This window comes from Neofelis nebulosa, chromosome 10 (assembly GCF_028018385.1).
Source record: "Neofelis nebulosa isolate mNeoNeb1 chromosome 10, mNeoNeb1.pri, whole genome shotgun sequence".
Lineage (NCBI taxonomy): Eukaryota > Metazoa > Chordata > Mammalia > Carnivora > Felidae > Neofelis > Neofelis nebulosa.
The window spans coordinates 81,169,815-81,189,558 of NC_080791.1; the positions used below are offsets into that span (position 1 = coordinate 81,169,815).

Sequence of the window (19,744 nt, forward strand, 5' to 3'; positions counted from 1 at the left end):
TCAGCACAGAGCCCGACGCGGGGCTCGAACCCACAGACCGTGAGATCATGACCTGAGCCGAAGTCGGACGCTCAACCGACCAGCCACCCAGGCGCCCCACACACATCTCTTCTTGACAGAGTAGCTAGGACAATTACTTTACAACCTAAATCAGATAATACCACTCCCGTTTTCAAAAACCTCCAAAAGCTTTTATGTCATCCAGACCTTACTTAAAATGAGCTGCCACGCCCAGTTACCACCCCTCTTTTCAGTTCCTACTGATGATCTCATAGGGCACAGGGCCCCCCGGTGGTTCCTCTCACCTCTGGGCTGTGGCATTATTGTGGCTTCTGTCTGGAATACTATTGCCCCTGATGTGTGCATGGCTTATTACTGCTTTACCTCTTTCAGGACTTTGCTCAAACATCATTTCCTCAGCAGGATGCTGAGTGGCCCTTCCCTGGCCATCATACTTAAAATCGCATGCTTCTCTCCCACCCCAAGGCACTTACTTTTCTTCACAGAACTTATCTGATATGCTGTCTTTTGTTATTTTCATAATATCTCTTCTTCATCAGACTGTACACTACATAGGAGAAGAAATTTTCCTTTCTTTTTTCTGTTTCAATCACTATCATCAGTGCCTAGAATAGTGCCTAATTAAATGGTAGGTTCTCAAAAATATTGTTGATGAAATGAACTACACAGTAATCTATCTTTAAAAAAGTGGTATTGGTAAAAGTTTATTTAGTACTATATTAATTTCTCTGGAGTGGATTTTAACATTAATATGAGATCCTTAGATAACAATCTCTGCTTTTCTTATATGTGTCCTGAAGGTAATCATTAGCCAAGCCCTGATGTGTGTGTGTGTGTGTGTGTGTGTGTGTGTATGTGTGTAATTTCCCTAGTGTAAAGCAGAGCACTGCCTCCCACATTAAAGACTGATAGTCTTCCTGTCTTAAAGCCAAATTACTTACTGTAGGGAGATTCACATGACTCTTCTGGCATAAAGGTCCAGATGTTCCCCTTAATTTATTGAAGGCTTTCCTCTTAACACAGCTCTTATTCTCCTGGACATAGTAGATTATTAAATATCATAGGAATATAATTAAATTCCATTTTCTTAGGAAATTTTGTTTTACATTAATTCCAAATTATTGATGCAAAATATAATTTAATCTTCAGTCACAACCCAAACATTGTTGCTCCTATTTGCCATTTTATTCCTAAATAACATTCTAGAAAAGCCCAATCTTAGCACCTACCCATTCTATTCTGCAAAGAAAAAGCAAAAGCCAGCAGATCTGTAAAAAAATATGTGCGGTGGAGTGACCTTCCTTTATTAGGACGGGTGTTCATTCACTCATTCATCATAGCATTGTAGTAGATCTCCTTTGCAACAGACACTGAGTTAGGTGAGAAAGTACATGAGGAAAACTGAAAAGAACATTGGATTCAGAATTAGGAGAACCAAGTCAGACTGGAGCATACAATAGCAGTGTGACCTGAGCAAATAATCATATTTTTAATGAAGAAAATGCAGGTACTAATACACATTTCACAAGCTTAGATTTTGTATGAGTACTGAAAGAATTATTACGTTGTAAAATAATTTGTAAAATGCTATATGAATATAAGAATTTTCATTATCATGTTATAATAAAAATTGTATTTTTATATAAAATTAAGTATCATACATCATTTCATAACGTAATAAAAAAGGAAGTATATAAGAAAAGAAGAGGTTGAGAGAAAGGGAATGTGAATGCAAGGGACCTCTTCTCAACTTAAAAAATTCAAGAGGAGAAGAATATATAAATGTTAATAATCAAAAACAACATCTGCCTGTCCATCAAAAGATAGAAATGTAGTTTGCGGGTCCACAGTCAAAAGTTTAATTTCAATGTGGCAAATTCCATAAGGCCTTATCAGCAGAGTAGCATTTGAGCAACGTCTTGTAATGGAAGTAGCTCACTGGCAGGTCATTTGTCCCCTATTATAAGATGGCTTAGGAGGTGATTATTGTATTAATACAGCATGGCGGTCAACTACGTGAGCCTTAGAGTCAGATTTTTTTTTTCCAAATCTTAGTTATGCATTTCCCTACCTAGCTGAAGGATTTTGAGTATATTACTTACTCCCTCTGTTCCTCAATTTCCTCATTAATAAATTTGAGATAATAGTACTGACCTCATAAGGCTAGCATGAGAATTAAGATAAGTGCTTCGCATACTAAGGTCACACTAAATGTTAATTGCTGTTATTCTACTTGTTAATGCTATTATTATTGTAACTGAGGCAGCACACAAAATTCCTGTTGCCAGAAATGGATTTGCAGGAAAGAATGCAAAGAAATGAGGTGACCCCTTGATCATCTTGGTATAAGTGAGAGTAGCAAGTTGGCCTCCTCTTTGCTTTTTTTTTTAATGGCTATTTATTTATTTATTTTTGAGAGAGAGAGAGAAAGAGAGAGCGAGAGAGAGAGAGAGAGAGAGAGAGTGCGAGCAAGCCGGAGAGGGTCAGAGAGAGAGAGAGAGAAAGAGAATCCCAAGCGGTCTCTGCACTGTCTGTCACACAGAGCCCAACCTGGGGCTCAAACTCATGAACCGTGAGATCATGACCTGAGCTGAAATCATGAGTTGGAGCTTAACCGAATGAGCCACCCAGACGCCCCTTCCTCTCTGTTTTTGTTTTTGTCTACTTCTGTATATTAGTGTCTCTACCTTACAAAGCTCATATTGTCCACGGCCGCTCGCTGCAGTCCCACCTGGTGCTCAAAGATTTTGGCTATTTGTCTCTGTAGGACTCCAGAATTCAGGAATCAGGGAACATAAGACATAAGTTAAATAAGTGATAAACCGATACAAGTCATATTAGTAATGATTTAGTAATGATTTAATGTTTTTTTTCTCCATTTTTAACAAGAGATGTTCAGTAAATATCTTAAGAAGCAAAAAATAAACACTTTATCTGGGTATTCTAGTCACCTCCCAAACCAAAAATGATGCCTTATAAATACACACCAATCATCATCATCATCAAGCCATTTAACAGTGTTATTATTTTTAATTTATAATCACTGTCACTTATTACTGGTTTTAATCCCGACAGTTTTACAAGTTAAATAAGTATTATTTTTTTTAATTTATATGTAATTTTTGTGTCCTTTTAATAAATTCTAGGCAGGTCTATGAGTATGTTATTTGAAAAAAAAAAAAGCCAGGTATAGACGATCACAGCTTCCTGTGGTATTCAGATGATGAGCAGTCCATTTAGTTATTAGTCTATAGAAATCTCAACATTTTATATTATTTCCAATCTTATTATCCATCAGTCCATAAACATCCATTTCACATGGCCAGAGTCTGCTCTTTTTCTAGTCCTCATCCTTTTTCTTTCCAAAATCTGAGTTTTTCTAGCTCTCTGCTCTTGCTCCCAGCACCACTCTGAAAGGCTTTGTAGCAAGCTGCTGGAACGAGGTCCACATGAAGCTTGGAACGTCTAAAAATCTTTCAGAGTCTAGGAAGGACAAAGGGATGAGTTAGGAAGGCAGTCCACAATATCCCAACGGGAATGGTAAATGGAACCTTAACTTGCTGAAAAGTGTGACGACTTAGTGAATTAGAGGGGAGGCATTGACTATTCAGTTCCACTTGACCTTTGACAAGTGTAACAAAGTATTAGTTAAATTAAATACTAGATAAGCCTAATAAAAGGACCTCAAGGCCAGATTTGTCCCTTGTTTATAAACCTGAAACTTCTGCTTTATAAGCTTCAGAAGTTTAAGAAGGGAGGGAGCGCCTGGTTGGCTCAGTCAATTAAGCGTCTGACTTCTGCTCAGGTCATAACTTCACAGTTCACAAGTTTGAGCCCCACATCGGACTCTATGCTGACAGCTCAGACCCTGGATTCTAGATTCTGGATTCTGTGTCTCCCCCTCTCTCTGTCCTTCCGCTTCTCTCTGCCCCTCCACCCCCTCTGCCCCTCCCCAGCTTGGACTCTGTCTCTCTCTCTCAAAAATAAATCAACATTAAAAAAAAAAAAAAAGAAGTTTGAGAAGGTACAAGATAAATGAAGCATAGTCCTGCTAATATTGACTGTCCTTCATCAAGTGACTGATGAGTTACGCCATAGTCTGTCTCTTAATTCTGTTTTACTAAAGGCCTATCATCTCCATTTATGGCAGGGGTGAGAGTAGAAAGGGTGAATAAAGAATGAGGTGATCTCCTGCTCTTCACAATGAGTGACCTATGGTCCAAATATTTATTCTAGATGGGCTCACCATAGTTTCTGGTTTGTCAGACAGTCCTTACTTGTAACTGTTGTCCATCCAATGTAATCATAGTGACCCCTTTCATACCTAAAAGTATCCGAGTTAGGGAAATAATTTTCTGATGACATTAGTGCTGGTTAACACAAATGTCATAGCTATTGACAGACCAAAATTGCATGGGTGCAGAAAGACAAGTAAATAATTGCTAAGTACTATATGAGATAAAACTGTTATAGTGTCCAGACTCAGAGCCAGATAGGCTGACTCTAGTCAGAACTCTACACAATGCAGGCTGTTTTAAAGTTTTACGTTAAACATAAGGGACCTATCTTACAGGTATCAGAACTAAATCTAAGGGAAACAAAATATACTCAGGCACATCCCTTAGGAAGTAACAGAGCATAAATTTTAACTGAGATCTTCTGAGGTCAAGGCTGCATACTTTCCTAAGTGTCTCCTTGTTTGGAAACCAAATACTAAGAATTACGCTAAACATAACAGTCATTACACTAAAGGTACAATTTGGTGATGCATCTCTTAAGAGAAGTAGAAACTGAGAATAAGACTAATCGTTAGGGACATGACTAACTGGCACAAAAGAATCAGAACAATTCATGATTCTATATAATTAAGTTCACAATTATTTAGTAAGGATGAACAAGTTCAGAAGAGACTTCATGTGGGCTGGTCTATTCAGGGAAGAGGTGCCATTGGGCCTGGGAGAACTTGGATGATGAACAGCAAGAAGAGAACATTCCCCAAAGAGGAAACAAAGGGCTGTTTTCATGAGGCAGATCAAGCACTACATTCTGACCCAAACAGAGTTTGTGCTGGGAAATCCAGAGAAATCTGATGGATAAAATAGGTCGGGCCAGATAATGAGAATGTCTTTAGTGTTTAATTTTGTTTTACCCATGCATATACATAACTTTACATAAATGCGTACATGTGGTTATTCACACGCTTTTGGATGTATAGTTGTTTTCCTTTTTCTCTCTTTTGGCTTCCTTCTCAGCCTCTCTTCTTCCGTCCAGTTGTATTAACCTACCTACCCATATTAACAACCCAGCATGTAGCTTTCTCTATATTTTCTCCCTGTCCAACTAATCAGATAGATACCCTACTAGGATAAATCATAATCTGCCATATTGGTGGGTATGAGTTTTGTTTCCAGTGTTTTGCTACCAAGACCAATGGTACAATAAACAACCCTGATGTATGGGTCATTATTTATGGCTGCTTTATTTGAATGGGATAGACTTCTAAGAGATGGGTTATTGGTTAAAATAGGCTCTAATGCTTCACAATTCCAAAGCAATGTATGAAAGAATGCTTTTCCCAACATCCCTATAAAAATAGATACCATGGCTCCTTTCCATTTTTGCTAATGTGAAGAGCTTAAAAATATACCTCGCTATTTTAACTTCTATTTCCCTGACTACCAGAGAATTTTTTTTGTTTTAAATTATGATGTTTTTAGATTAGAATCTTACAATGTGGTCTGTAAATACTCTGCATTAAAATTTTTTTTTAATATTTATTTATTTTTGAGAGAGGGAGAGAGAGACAGAAAGCGGCAGGGGGGAGGGGCAGAAAGAGGAGACACAGAATCAAGAGCAGGCTCCAGGCTCTGGGCTGACAGAAGAGAGTGTGTGGGCTCGAACCCACAAACCACGAGATCATGACCTGAGCTGAAGTCGGACACTTAACTGACTGAGCCACCCAGGCACCCCAATACTCTGCATTATTTTTTTTCTGTCTTGCTTTACTTTTCCTTCATTTTTTTCTTTTTATCAACCAGGGTTCAATCAGCAAAGCAGAATGAGAAATACTTTAAGTATTATGGAATAAGGATTTATTATAGGAGTGAGAACTTACCCAACTGTAGGAGTTTTGTGGAGAATAGTCCAAAAAGGGATGTTAGAGAATCAGAGAAAAGCAACTAGCCAGTTCTTTTGAATACTTGCTGTGGCAAACAAACCAGAGTTTGCCAGGGAATCTAGAGTGGGTCCATGACAGAGCATTGGTGGAGCAGCCTATGGAAAGACTATCACCTCTGCACCTGCTGGTGGCATGGTATTTCCATAGAGCAAAAAAGAGCTGGACATGGTACTGGGAAAAATAGGGACCTTCTAGAATCTGTCTGCTCCTGTGTCATTGTCTCATTGTTTGTAAGCACAGTGACCTTCAGAGGAAGTGGCTGCTGCTTTCCTTTAAGTTTACTAGGCTTGCACAGATTTCTTTTTGATCAGCTTTAGCCTGGAACCATATTGGGAAGGCAATTCTGGAGAAAGCGGTTGTAGTTTAGTGAAGTTGACACAAAAGGAACATAACAAAACACAGGACCAATTTTTGTGAATGTCCACAAAATACAAAGATAAGTGTAATAAGTGTGATCTTATAAACTTCTGTTAAATGAAGTTCATTGTAGTAAGTCAATCTAGATCTTTAGTTGTTTACTTTGGTCTATTATATTAAATTTTTTGAGAAATATTTATTGTCTTCCATTACATTTGCAATTTTATCAATTTGTCCATCTAATTGTTTTGCTTTTATATTAATGACTGTACAGTTTGGTGCATAAGGTATAGGACTTATATCTTCTTTATAAATTATACCTTTAGCTTTATGTAATGTGCCTTTTTAACATTTTATTCCGTATAATGTGAAATTCCATCTTGACTGATAATATTGCTAGACTTGCTTACTTTTTTATTTGCATTTACCTGAAATCATTTTGACCACCACTTTATTAGTTTCCATTAACTAATGGAACAAAATATATATATATATATATATATATATATATATATATATATATATATTTTTTTTTTTTTTTTTTTTTTTTTTTTTTTTGCACAGAGTGCTTATCTTGATTTTAATCCAATTTAAGTCACTGTCTTTTAGTGGATTCTTTTTAGAGTCCTTATATTTGGAATATTGGCCGACATGCTTGATTTTATTCATTTCATCTTATTTTAAATGTATAATTTGTCTTCACTGTTGAGTACACATTTTCCTTTTCCTTATTTTTCCTGGTTTGATCAAGGTGCAATATATTTCATTTGTTTTCTCCTTGGAAAGTTCATTGTTCTTTCCCCATTCATTAAATATTATTTTTTATTTTCCTTGTTCTCATAATCAAATGAGTTAAACAAAATTATTTTGTCTATTAATATTCATGTTTTCATTTGCCTCTTGTTTGATCCCCTCCCCAATAAAAGAAGGTGTTAAGACTATATTAAACTTTTATTTTTCCTCTCTAATTCTCCTTTCCTTAGACTTCTGTAACATTCTTATTTAGCCCAACTACCTGGATTTGTTGAAATTAATAATCAGAATTTATTCTATAGTGTTTTCTTTTTAATAGCTTTTTGTAGTTCTTATGTTAAGTATCCCTGGAGTGTGTATTATTATCCACTTGAATTTAATTAGGTAAATAAAGATTAGATACAATTATATTTTACTCTTATTTTATCTTGAGGTCCCTTTTCTAATTCACTTTTTAAAGTAGAATCCTTAAGTATTTATTTCAAATAGACTCTGTAAGTTATACATTCCTCAAATTATTGAAGATTTTCAAGTGTCTTCCTGTACTTGAGAATAATTATATCTTGTGTAAGTATGTGATTTTGAGATGAAGTCATTTATATCATCAACCTGAAGAAGCTATTCTAACTTCCAGCATTGCATATGAAAAAGTATAATGTCAGTCTCTTTTCTGTTTTCCTTAATCAATATTTTACTGATTCTTAGGTGACAAAACCTTATTTGAAGATTGGAAAATATAGTCATGATAGTTAAAAGGCAAACTTTCCTAAAAGTCACCGAAAGAAAATTCTTGTTTTTATTGTGTAAAATGTGTTGCTATAGTGGTTTTTTTCTTGTTCCCCCCTCCCCCACAAAGTGTTCAACCACTCTTTTACAATAAAACGCCACAACCAGGGGAGACTTGGAACTTCAAACGTTTAGGGCTTATATAACCATTTGCTATCTATTCTTAAAGAAATTACAAAGAGGGGCGCCTGGGTGGCTCAGTCGGTTGAGCATCTGACTTCGGCTCAGGTCATGATCTGGCGGTCAGTGGGTTCGAGCCCAGCGTCGGGCTCTGAGCTGTCAGCACGGAGCCTGGAGCCTGTTTCAGATTCTGTGTCTCCCTCTCTCTCTGAGCCTCCCCCGTTCATGCTGTCTCTCCCTGTCTCAAAAATAAATAAACATTAAAAAAAAAAAAAGAAATTACAAAGATGTACTGTTTTTCTGGTACAAAGCTTACAAAGACTAAAAAAATATATATATCCTGGCTGAAATTGGCACATAGATTCCAGTATATATTTGTTAAATGTACTAAAAATAAAATAGGTAGTTTTATTCTAATATTTGTAGAAATTATAGGAAGGGAGGAAGAAGAACTTTATTTGATATAAAGTATGATTTACTAAATATTTTTCAAGGTAACATGATGTGATCATCTACTCAGTAATTCTAACATAAATTATTTAGATTAATGAATACAAGGGCTATAATTGACACATTGTTAATACATAAATGTTTTCAAGTTGCCAATATTTATTTTTTAAGTAAATTCAATGCTGGCACATTAAATAATTAATTCAGTAACATTTTCATCCTATTAGTTTTATTTTTTTGCAAACTGTCTCTTCATCATATCATTATTTAATTTTAGACCCCACTCAAGTTCATATTGCCACAAGGTTTCTATTTGTAGATTTCAATCAGTGAAGATTTTCTGTACTATTTCTACTATTTTCCTTTGGAGAGGAAAGAGGAATAATCCTAGTCAAACCAGCCACAAGGATTATATTTCTGAAGTCAGAGCATGTGAAATTCTCTTCCAACTGAAAAGAATCCTAGAATACAAGGGGCAGAAGAGTCCTTAGAGAGCATCAAATCCATCAACCTTATCATAGATGGGACACCTTGAACCAAGAAGGCAAAGTGATTTGTACACTGTTAGATGGCATGCTAGTTTACACATCAGGACAAGACTCCCAAAGCAATGCCTTCCCTTCCACATTTCTCTGCTACGTCAGAAAGGGGACCTTCATGCCAAGTGCTGATTTTCTGTTTTCAATTTTAAATCTGTGCTACTATTGGATTAAAATGGCATAACCACATTTTCTGCCCAGACTATTTTCTTCAATTATTTTAATGTTTATTTGTTTTTGAGAGAGAGACAGAGACAGAGTGCAAGCAGGGGAGGGGCAGAAAGAGAGGAAGATACAGAATCCAAAACAGGCTCCAGGTTCTGAGCTGTCAGTACAGAGCCCGACATGGGGCCCAAACCCACTATCCATGAGATCATGACCTGAGCCGAAGTTGGGTGTCCAACTGACCTAGCCACCCCAGTGCCACCTGCCCAGACTATTTTTAAATACTGTTGTCATTTTGTATTTTTTGCACTTATTTTTCTAACATAAGTCATATGCATTTGGTGGTTAAGGTGGCTGCTTAACTTACTATCCAAAACAGGACACGTTTTAAAGTTTGAGGCCATTGATAATTACACTGTGACAAAAAGCAACCCAGAACATAATGTCACTCTAGGGATAAATGGAGAATTAGGGTAAAATATCAATAAGCAAAATGAAAAAAAAAAAAAAATTACTTCACCCCCTATCTTCTTTATGTAGACTCTGCTTTGTTTTGAGTTTTATTATCATAGATCTGTGCATATAATTTTTTTTGCAAAAATTGACCTCACACTGCAATATTCTTTGGCAATTTGCTATTTTTTCAATTTTTTTAATGCTTATTTATTTTTGAGAAAGAGAGAGAGAGACACACACACACAGAGAGAGAGAGAGACAGAGCATGAGTGGGGGAGGGGCAGAGAGAGGGAGACATAGAATCCAAAGCAGGCTCCAGACTCCGAGCTGTCAGCACAGAGCCTGATGCAGGGCTCAAACTCACAAACTCGGAGATCATGACCTGAGCTGAAGTCGGATGCTTAACCAATTGAGCCACCTAAGTGCCTCTGCAGTTTGTTATTAATAAGTGACATATTGAGATGCCTGAGTGGCTCAGCTCGTTGAGCTTCCAATTCTTGATTTCGGCTCAAGTTATGATCCCAGTGTCATGGGATCAAGTCCCACATCAGGCTCTGCGCTGGTTGTGGAGCCTGCTTAAGATTTTCTCTCTGCCCCTCCCCCCCACACAACAAAAAAACACAAAAAACAATAAATCAGGAAACTTTTTCCAGTAAATAAATATTTATGCACACTATCTCTTTAAAGGATTTCTTTATATTGCATTGTTAATGTCTTTGGGGGAATGTCAAGCCAGCAGATACATTCTTTGCTCCTGCTGGACTGCTTATGTTAAAATAGAGATCACAGAGTATTCACAACCAGTCACTCCAGCCTCCCAGGACCACAAATACATTCTCTCTGAAAAGAAAATAGGTAACTAGAGAAGCTACTTTCATTTCCACCTCCTACTGGCAAACACCCCAACAACCAGTATAGCACAGGCGTAAGTCAGCAGAAGCATCAAGCTATCAGAATAGACACTAGCCGTAGACTAGCACTTCCACATCCAGAACTTCAGCTGAGTTTTCATGGAAAACTTGCTGTTTTCAAAAGCATGGAAATTCACCAAAATATGGTAGAGTGGTCCAGATGACCAGAGTATCAGTTTAAGAAGTTATGAAGATGAACAGATGTAGAAAATAAATCAATAATTATTATAATCCTAGATTTTCTAAACAAAGCAAAATTAGTCTTTATGAAATTATCTGCCTGGAGTAAATAAAATGACAGAGCAATATAAAGCCATAGTCTTACATGCTAATTTTGAAAGGCAATTAATACACTGGACTGATATTTGAATATCTTATTATTAGACTCTTAGCAAACAAGAGAAAAGTTTGTGCCTACTTTCAAAAGCATGCATATATAATGCACAATACAAACATGGTAAAATGCCATGAAATGATGTTAGTCATATTCTATAGGAATTATAGGAGATTAAATCCACATCTAACTTGCTTTATAGTGGGTGGATGTGAAAAAAGGAAGGCTTCATCGTGGAAATGGCATTGCTTTGGGGACTTAAAGGAGAGTAGGGGTTGAGAAAACTTGAATAGGATGGGAGTTTTAGGATGAGCATTTCAAATGCAGAAAACAGCAGCAGCAAAAGAAGAGAGGCCTATGAGGAAGAAAACCATTGGAGGAACAAAACGGAGTGTAAGAGAGTCTTAGAAACAAGATTAGAGAGTGTTGAGGGCAGATCATGGGGCTTCTTGAATAGTAGAACAATAAACATGGTCTCTATTCTATAGGCATCCTGAGTGATGATAAGTTTTCCACAGAGACATAATATTATAAAATGTTTATTCCACCATCAACTACTTTTTTCCACGCATCTTAATGCTGTCTTCTTAAGCAAATCATTTTGTGTCCCTGTCTTTTCAAAATACTACGTGATAATGGGGTGCCTGGGTGGCTCAGTCAGTTAAGCATCCTACTCTTGATTTCAGTTCTGGTAATGATCTCATGTGCTGGAGTCCAGCTCCAGCAGGTCCAGGGGTTCCTGAAGCATAAACGGCATCGGTGAAAAAGTGAAAAAAAATAAAATAAAACAAAAATAACAATGGACACAGACAACAGCAGTGCGTTGATCTGGCCGATTTATTGTAGCAAATGTGGCATTATATCTGCTAGTGATTTCCTTGGCATCTATGTTTTTCTAACATTACCTAATTTTAAAAATGTTTCTATGTGTAATCAACCTTTAAGAAATAACGTGGTGATTTTCTTGTAATGTTCCCTCATACCCTTTGATTATTGATTAATTTCCTACATTATTCCATTATGCATCTGCATTTATCTATAATCTATAAAGCATTTGCTTTGCTGTTTTCATGAAAGGTCATCTATCTCTCAACACCTCAAGTGGAACAGTTATAGGGACATGACCTCCTAACCACATGAGGCCAGAAGAACAATGTGTTTGCCTCGGTCCGAGGTGCCAGGAAGGGGCCGGAAGGGCCTTGAAAACCCATGCCTCACACATTCTCAGAGAGACAATGCACCTAGGAACTAATGAACCATTCTGTACCTTAACCCACTAGGTTCAATCATCATCATCTGGAATGCCTCCGAGGGGCCAGGCGGGCCTAGCGGTTGAAGTCACCTGTGCCCAGAGATACACTCCTTAGTTGCTGGAGTGAGGCTTTCAAATCCATGTCTCTCCTTTCTCAGCCTCCTTTGCTGGCAAATGCATGAGGCTATCCCTCCTGCAAGTAGAGGAGTCTCCATAGGGGATGGCAAGGGCTAAATGTAAGGCCGCACAATTTCTTGCGGAACCTTATTTTCTTTCCTAATGGTTCTTTTCCCAGGGGGCCTGTCAAGGGCAGTTCCCCAACAGACAATACCCCAGGTACTTTTATTAAGGCCAAATTACCTAGAAGCGGGAGTACAAGAAGCTTCTCTGTCCGTGGGCCGCCTTGCAGTCACCAATCCGTCCACAGCCTGGGCCCTGCCACTCAGGCTGGGATAGCTCGGCTTCCAGCACTCATGGTTCATGGGATTTGAGCCTGGTGTGGGGCTCTGTGCAGACAGCATGGAGCCTGCTTGGAATTCTCTTTCTCAACCTCTGTCTCTGACCCTCCCCCAATAGTGCTCACTGTCTCACTCTCTCTCAAAAAAATAAACATTAAAAAAAGTAAAAACAACAACAAAATACTGTGTGATAAGAGTACCTCAGGCTGGGTTCGGATTAGGTGGAAGCTGCTGATTTTCCTCCATTGCATTCTCTTAGGCACTTACATCCCTTAGGACCTGTCATTCCTCAACGCATCTCTGAGCATCTAGCCTGGCTGTCAGAAGGACTCACCTGTTCTTTTACTGTCACGTGTGGTCAGCTACACTAGGCTTTGGGGGAAACAACCGTTAAATTGTACTCCACCCTTCACGTATCACGGCACTGGGTTTTCTGAAGAGCTTGTTTGTGCTTCTAATAGAGTATGGATAGCAACTCGCACCAAGAAAGTAGTTCATATATTAAATATAAATACATATAAGCATAAAATATATAAATTATTTTAATATAATTCCCCTTGGTTTTGCATAAGGAAGAAGACAGCTACCCAAGCCACTAAAGCAGCATTTTTCTTGAAGTTATTTTAAAATTTTAAATTAATTGCTTTCGTTTCTTATTCATTAGTAAGTATTCATTCAGCTTGTGTGAAAGGAACTATACTGGTCTCTGAAGAAACAGTCAACATTCAGTCCACTCTCAGGGAGATCAGAGTCTCTCTATAATAATGTCTCTGGGTGAGCTCTCCCCTTCTGTCTTCCTTACTCTTCTCAAATAAACCCATTACCAATGTGACTTGGTTATTTCATTTTGCCTTTTATTTTGTTTAAATGCTTATTTATTTTGAGAGAGAGAGAAAAAGAGCACATGCATGTAGGGGAGGGGCAGAGAGAAAGGGAGAGAGAGCATCCCAAGCAGGCTCTGCACTGTCAGCACAGAGTTGAATGTGGGGCCTCTATGTCATGAGCCATGAGATCATGACCTGAGCTGAAACCAAGAGTTGGACACTTAACCAAATGAACCACCCAGTTGCTCATCATTTTGCCTTTTAATACCTTAAATAGTTGGGTTTTCTATAGAGGGAATGACTGAAAAGAGAATTGCTTTATTTCAGTTACCATTTAGGTAACGAGAGCAGAATTGGCAACCCAATTTCAATTAAGTCATTTATTCAAGACCCAAAGAGGTAATGACAGAAGTCTCACATTTCCTGTGATAGAGCACAAAACAGGGAAGCTAACGATTGGCTGAGCTGAGTGTTCATATTTCGAAGTTCAAAGGAATAAAAAACCTCCCAGTGATGTAAAAACAGAGTTTCCTACCTCTTCTGGGAGGCAAAAGTTAGCATGTGGTCTGATAAATTAATTACCTAAGGAGGACATGAGACAGGTGGTGAGCTGTGGGAGGGTGAATGCAGCAGAGACCTGAGCAAGAAAACAAAACAAAACAAAAGTCCAAGACTGAAAAAGAAAAATTACTTTGTAGCATGATAGATAGGGAGAGAGTTTAAGAATATATGTATAAAATCCATATCAAATCAGTATATATCATTTGTAAAAAGTAGAACATGGCAAAAATTATGAAGGTATAAAAAAATCAGCTTTAATCCCTATTTGCAAAATTACTTATTTAGAAATTTTGGTATGCTTCTTTCCAGTCTTTTTTTTCCCCATTTTGCAAAACAAAGTCAAGATCATATAACATATGATAATTGTGTTTCATCACTGAACATTACATAAAATACTCTCTCATCTTTAAAATTTGAAGAAAGAAATTTAAAACCAAAAATAGTAAAAAAATAAAAAAAAATCAGTTTAGCCATCTTTGATGAAGCTATTATATATTCATTCCTAACCTTTCCACAATGGAAATGTCAGATTCAAAAATTTCCTCTTATCAGTTCATAGGAAGATTTATTTTTTAGGAAGGTCTTTGTTCAAACCCCCTGCCCTTGTCGCTTTCAACACACACACACACACACACACACACACACACACACACACACACATACACATACAGCCTTTCCTTCTCTTTGCATTGCCTTTCCTGTAAAGCAGATGGTGCTTGAAATTTTCTAGGGTCCTTACGAAAGCTGTTCCTCTAGCAACCTTCCTTAAAAGACTGATTTTAAAACAAGCAAAGATGTTCTTTGAATTCCCTGCTAGCCAATCTGTCAGTCCAGCCTAAAATATTTCTAATTAAAAGTAATCAACTTTATGAGAAGATAATTTAACCATAGTTGGCACTGCTGAGGTGAGGGTGCGATGGTGTTAGAAATACCAAATCACGTTTTTTTATAATTAATTTCTAATGAGGTTCTAATTCTTAACTCATTCCTGGCTCCAGTGCCCACATCTTCGCCTCCAGCTGAGTTGTGGTTGGAGAAAATTAGACATCAGCAAAAGAAGAGGCTCTGGGAAATTGAAGATGTCCTTCTGCCTGGAAGTGTAGAGTAGAACCATAGGCTTTTACTTCTTTCAATTGTTCTTCCCAATTATGAATTGAATTAATGTTCATATTTCCACAATATTTCTGATTCTAAACATAGTGATTTAAAGGGGTTTTTAAAAGAAGATCAGGGGGCCCCTGGGTGGCCCAGTCAGGTAAGCATCCAAATCTTGATTTCGGCTCAGATCATGATCTGGTGTTTTCATGGGTTCAGGCCCCGGGTCAGGCTCTGCACTGGCAATGGAGCCTGCATGGGATGCTCCGTCTCCCTGTATCTCTGTCCCTACCCCACTTGTGCCGTCTCTGTCTCTCTCAGAATAAATGAATAAACTTACGAAAATAAAATAAAAAGAAGATCAGATCTTCATGGGTAATAATTATAATAGTATCTGGTATTTACTGAGCTTTACCTTCCTGCCATGAACTAGTCTTTAAATATATTATTTAATTTAATCCTCACCTAAGAGATTGGGTGGTATTAGAATTCAATGAGTTGGATTGTAATTGGAATGACCTATGAGTTGAGCTACATTAGAATTTTAACTGCAGATGAACAAAATATAACAAAAACACCCTCAGGAATTCATTTATTGTCTTGGGTTTCAGTGCTCTTTTGTATAAAATAGCTGTAAAATGAGGCTTTGTGGAGACAGTCTCTGAGGTTTGTTCTGAATCTTCAAATCAAGATAAAATTCACACTGAGTTAATTCTTTATAACCAAGTATTTCTTCAGTGCCTGCATGCTTAGTTTTTACTGAATGTTCAACATCTTCTTTCTGGAAGCACTGTTATCCTTCATTAAAGACAGCTGCAAATTCTTTGCTAGGCCTTTCACTGGGAGTGGAATCCAATTTCTGTCTTCTCCAGGCTTAGCCATTGAAAACTCAAGAGGACTCTAGGCAGAACCACCAGGCTGAGCCTAGCCAACCTATGAAATATCATGAGAGATAATAGTTTCGGAGTGTTTTTTTTATGCAGTCATATTTAACTGGAACATCTGCTTGTTCAAAGCTACATTCCCTTTACTGCCCTTATATTATGTACTACAGGTGAAATCAAAAAGTGTATGATAGTAGCTCAACCTGTGTGAGGTTTTGAACATCTTGAAACAACTGTTTTCTCTTTATCATCTGCCTTTACTTGTATTCCTCAACTGACTGAGCTGGTCTCACAAACCTTCAAAATTCGGGAAAGCATATACTCTTTGCTCTTGTTCAATAAGGTTACATCTTCCACAAGGAGCTAAAAGGTTTGAATCAGGCAGCAGGAAAAGGAAGGTAAGAGGAAGAGAGACGGAAGAATGTGTTGAACTGGCTCCTGATTCTATTTTGGCCAGTGTGGTTTGGCCCTCCCATAGTTACTTCACCTCTTTGATATCAGGTGTCTTTCTCTCTCAACATAAGGTGATGGTTATTTATGATTTTGAGAATTCTTTGTTGTTGTGGACCTTAGTTTCTTTTACAATATTAAAATAATATTCTATATACGTTATAAGGCTTTTGCTAGGATTACTTTAGGTATCGTGGAGAGTGTTTTTACAGCACCTGTTACTGATAAATGGCCCCATGCCATTATTATAGCATTCAATGCCTCAAAGGCTGAAGTACAAGAGGATAACTCACATGCAGTGGTGTTCTAGACATTTAACATAGCTTATCTGATAAAACCATTCTACTGGCTAAGTGGAAGTTATCCATATTTCCTGTATGCAACTTTAAGAGGAAAAGACAAAAACGTCTCTGCATCTGCTGTTGCATTCCTCTCAGGGGAGAGATAGATCAGCGTGGCCCTTCTGCAAGTGCCAGTGTTTACAGACCAACTTTTAGTGAATTAAAACCGTACCCCGATATAATAACTTGCCTCAAACTTGAAAAAGAGGTAATTACTTAGTGGCTCCAGAGATTTGTTCGGATTTATTTATAGTCGCTAAGAAAAGTCCTCCTCTCCCTCTCCCAGCAAACCCAACAAAACGCCCACCCACACTGCGGCACTGGACGCTCCGGGGATGCGAGGTTAATTCCCGGAGTAGCCGCTAAGGGGAGCTGGACGCTGGACCGCCCTCCGACGTTGCCATAACAACGGTGGGCGCGCAGCCTTAGGAGCTAAGTGCCGGCTAAAGCAGGTGTCGGATTGCAGCGCGCTCTCGGAGGCTCAGGGATTGTGTGGAGCCCGGGAGCCTGTCAAACAGTCTGGTTACTATTCCTCCGCCTCCCTCTAGGACAGCTTCCGAACCCAGCTGGGACGCACAGAGTGAAAATGGTCCACCATTCAGGCTCGATTCAGTCCTTTAAACAGCAAAAAGGTCAGTTGGAATCTTGGTCCCCCCTTCCTAAGGGCGTCACATCCCCCTCTGCATGCCCTTGCAGTTGTGTAGGAGCATCCTTTCCAGGCTAATGCGACGCAGAGGTGGAGAACTCTGTGAAGTTAAAAAAAAAATGTTCTTTTTCTTTTCTTCTTCTTCTTTTTTTTTTTTTTTTTTAATGCTTCTTCACTCTGCATCCAAGATGAGTCTGATTTCTGAGCCTCCGCACGGTCCCTGGGTGAAGCATAATTCGTCATTTCTGGGACTTGATTTAATTTATTATCTCTGCTAAGACTGCTTCATTGCATTGCAGTAAACCAGCTTAGTAGGGGTTGTCTTATTAACCCAATAGTGCTTTGAGTTTTGAAGACAGAAATTCTGGACCATGTTTGCCCCAGTCTGTGATTCAAATGGTTAAGAAGCTTCACATGAGCAAATCTCTTGTTTGAGATGCTTTTACGCGATCCTAGATAAATGAATTTTAGGAGAGTTCCAGAAGTTGGCCTGTTGAAAGGGCTCTGAAACTTTCTTGGAAAACTTAATTTTGCCTGTGTCCTATGCTTGATTCTGGGTTTCAAGCTTTTGTTATTGTTGGTAGGTTCCTCTTCTAGGGGCTTTGTATTATCTCTCTTAGCTTCTCCTTCAAGTTTCCCCCTGGATGCCATGGTATGAGTCTATATATTCATAGTCAAATTAAGAAATATTCCAAGTTATTCTCACTCTTTGGTCCTTATTCCTTACCTTGTTGAAAAGTATTTTTATAGAGCATGTTTATTTTTAGGCATATCCCCAGTTTTTTGGAGTTTGTCCAGAAACATATTAAACAACAATGCCATTTTATTGACTTAATAATGGTAATGGTAATTATGCCATAGTTGGCCATACGATACCTAAGATATATGAATTCTGGAATGGTAAATTGGCTCAAAGTGAAGTTAGTATTTACTTAAATATTCCTACCTTCCCCCCATGTTATCTATACTCTATCTATCTATCTATCTATCTATCTATCTATCTATCTATCTATCATCTATCTACAGTCAACAGTTGTTTCTATGTAGATCTTAAAGCAAAAACTGGATGAACATACCAGGGACAATTTAGTAGGGATTCCTTCATTAGTCAGAATATGGGACTGAATGAGCTTCAAATTCCATAATTTTGTACTCTGTTAGAAGTCCAAGTTCTCTTGGTTCTTAAAAAAATATGTTGAAATGGGAGTGGGATGAGAGACTGTCCAGTTAGACCAAAATTTCACCTAGTGTGCGATTCCATGTCAAATCTAAGTGTTCCAAAGAAAATTACATTGCTTTAAGAAGTCATGTTCTCTTTAATCATTGTTTTAAACATATGTGCCCTTTCAGAATGAAGACAAAGATTATAGGAACTTTGCCCCAGCTTCATACAATTAATATTCCCTCTGATACATGGCTATAGGTGACTCATTTCTGGAACTTGGAACCTTGAAATGATCCTCACACAACTTATTATGTATGGATATATATTTTGCTTTTAAAAGCAAACAATTGCCAATTTAAGGACCACCTGTCATTGCTCAAAGTGAGTTATAAAAATTATGCAAATCCTAGTTCTTCATATTGTCCAAAAACATTTGGTTTCCTTTATGATACATTATGAGACATTTATTTTCAAGTCTTACTTGTCGGCCCAAAAGGCAACTTTATCAGAAGGATAAATATGGAGAGGAGGAGGGAATAGGAAAAGAAGCAGTAATAAAGTGGTTCTGGTTAATTGCTTCTTAACCCTGAATGGGCATACCAAACTGATGATTAGCTATTTTAATTCCTCAAAGCAGCAGCAAAATAATATTCTAGATGCTTTATGACCCAGGAAGCATGAGACAAAAAGCTTTCAGGGGTGTTTTCACCATAACATTAACCAGAAAACTTAACATTAAAATGGAGAATATTCTGTACTGGAACTTGGGAGTTCTAAATAGTAAGCTCACCTTCATAACTAGCTTAAAAACCTTGAGCAAAGTGTTTAATTTCCTTGGACTTAGCTTGATTGAAAAGATTGAACCCCTGACCCCTATGCCTTTTCTATTTCTCTCTGTTCCTTAGGGAAGGATGGGAGCAATGTGAAAGCAGAGATAATTTCTTTCTGGGCCAAAGAGGAAAGCCCTGAATTTAGTTCACTTTTAAGAAATAATGTAG

At 37.8% G+C, this 19,744-nt stretch overlaps 1 protein-coding gene across 2 annotated transcripts in view; it reads left to right on the forward strand.

The window, feature by feature from the left end:
* Window positions 1-19,744, forward strand: part of ANO3 (anoctamin 3) — a 427,436-nt gene that overhangs the window by 133,039 nt on the left and 274,653 nt on the right. Inside the window, exon 1 of one of the 2 annotated variants that reach the window (XM_058688489.1) lies at window positions 17,352-17,567. The exons of the other annotated variant lie outside the window; for it this stretch is intronic. Within the exon in view, the coding sequence (XP_058544472.1) occupies window positions 17,522-17,567 (46 nt within the window). The 5' untranslated portion in view covers window positions 17,352-17,521. Of the gene's footprint in view, window positions 1-17,351; window positions 17,568-19,744 lie in introns of those variants that run through there. 2 annotated transcript variants of the gene reach the window in all.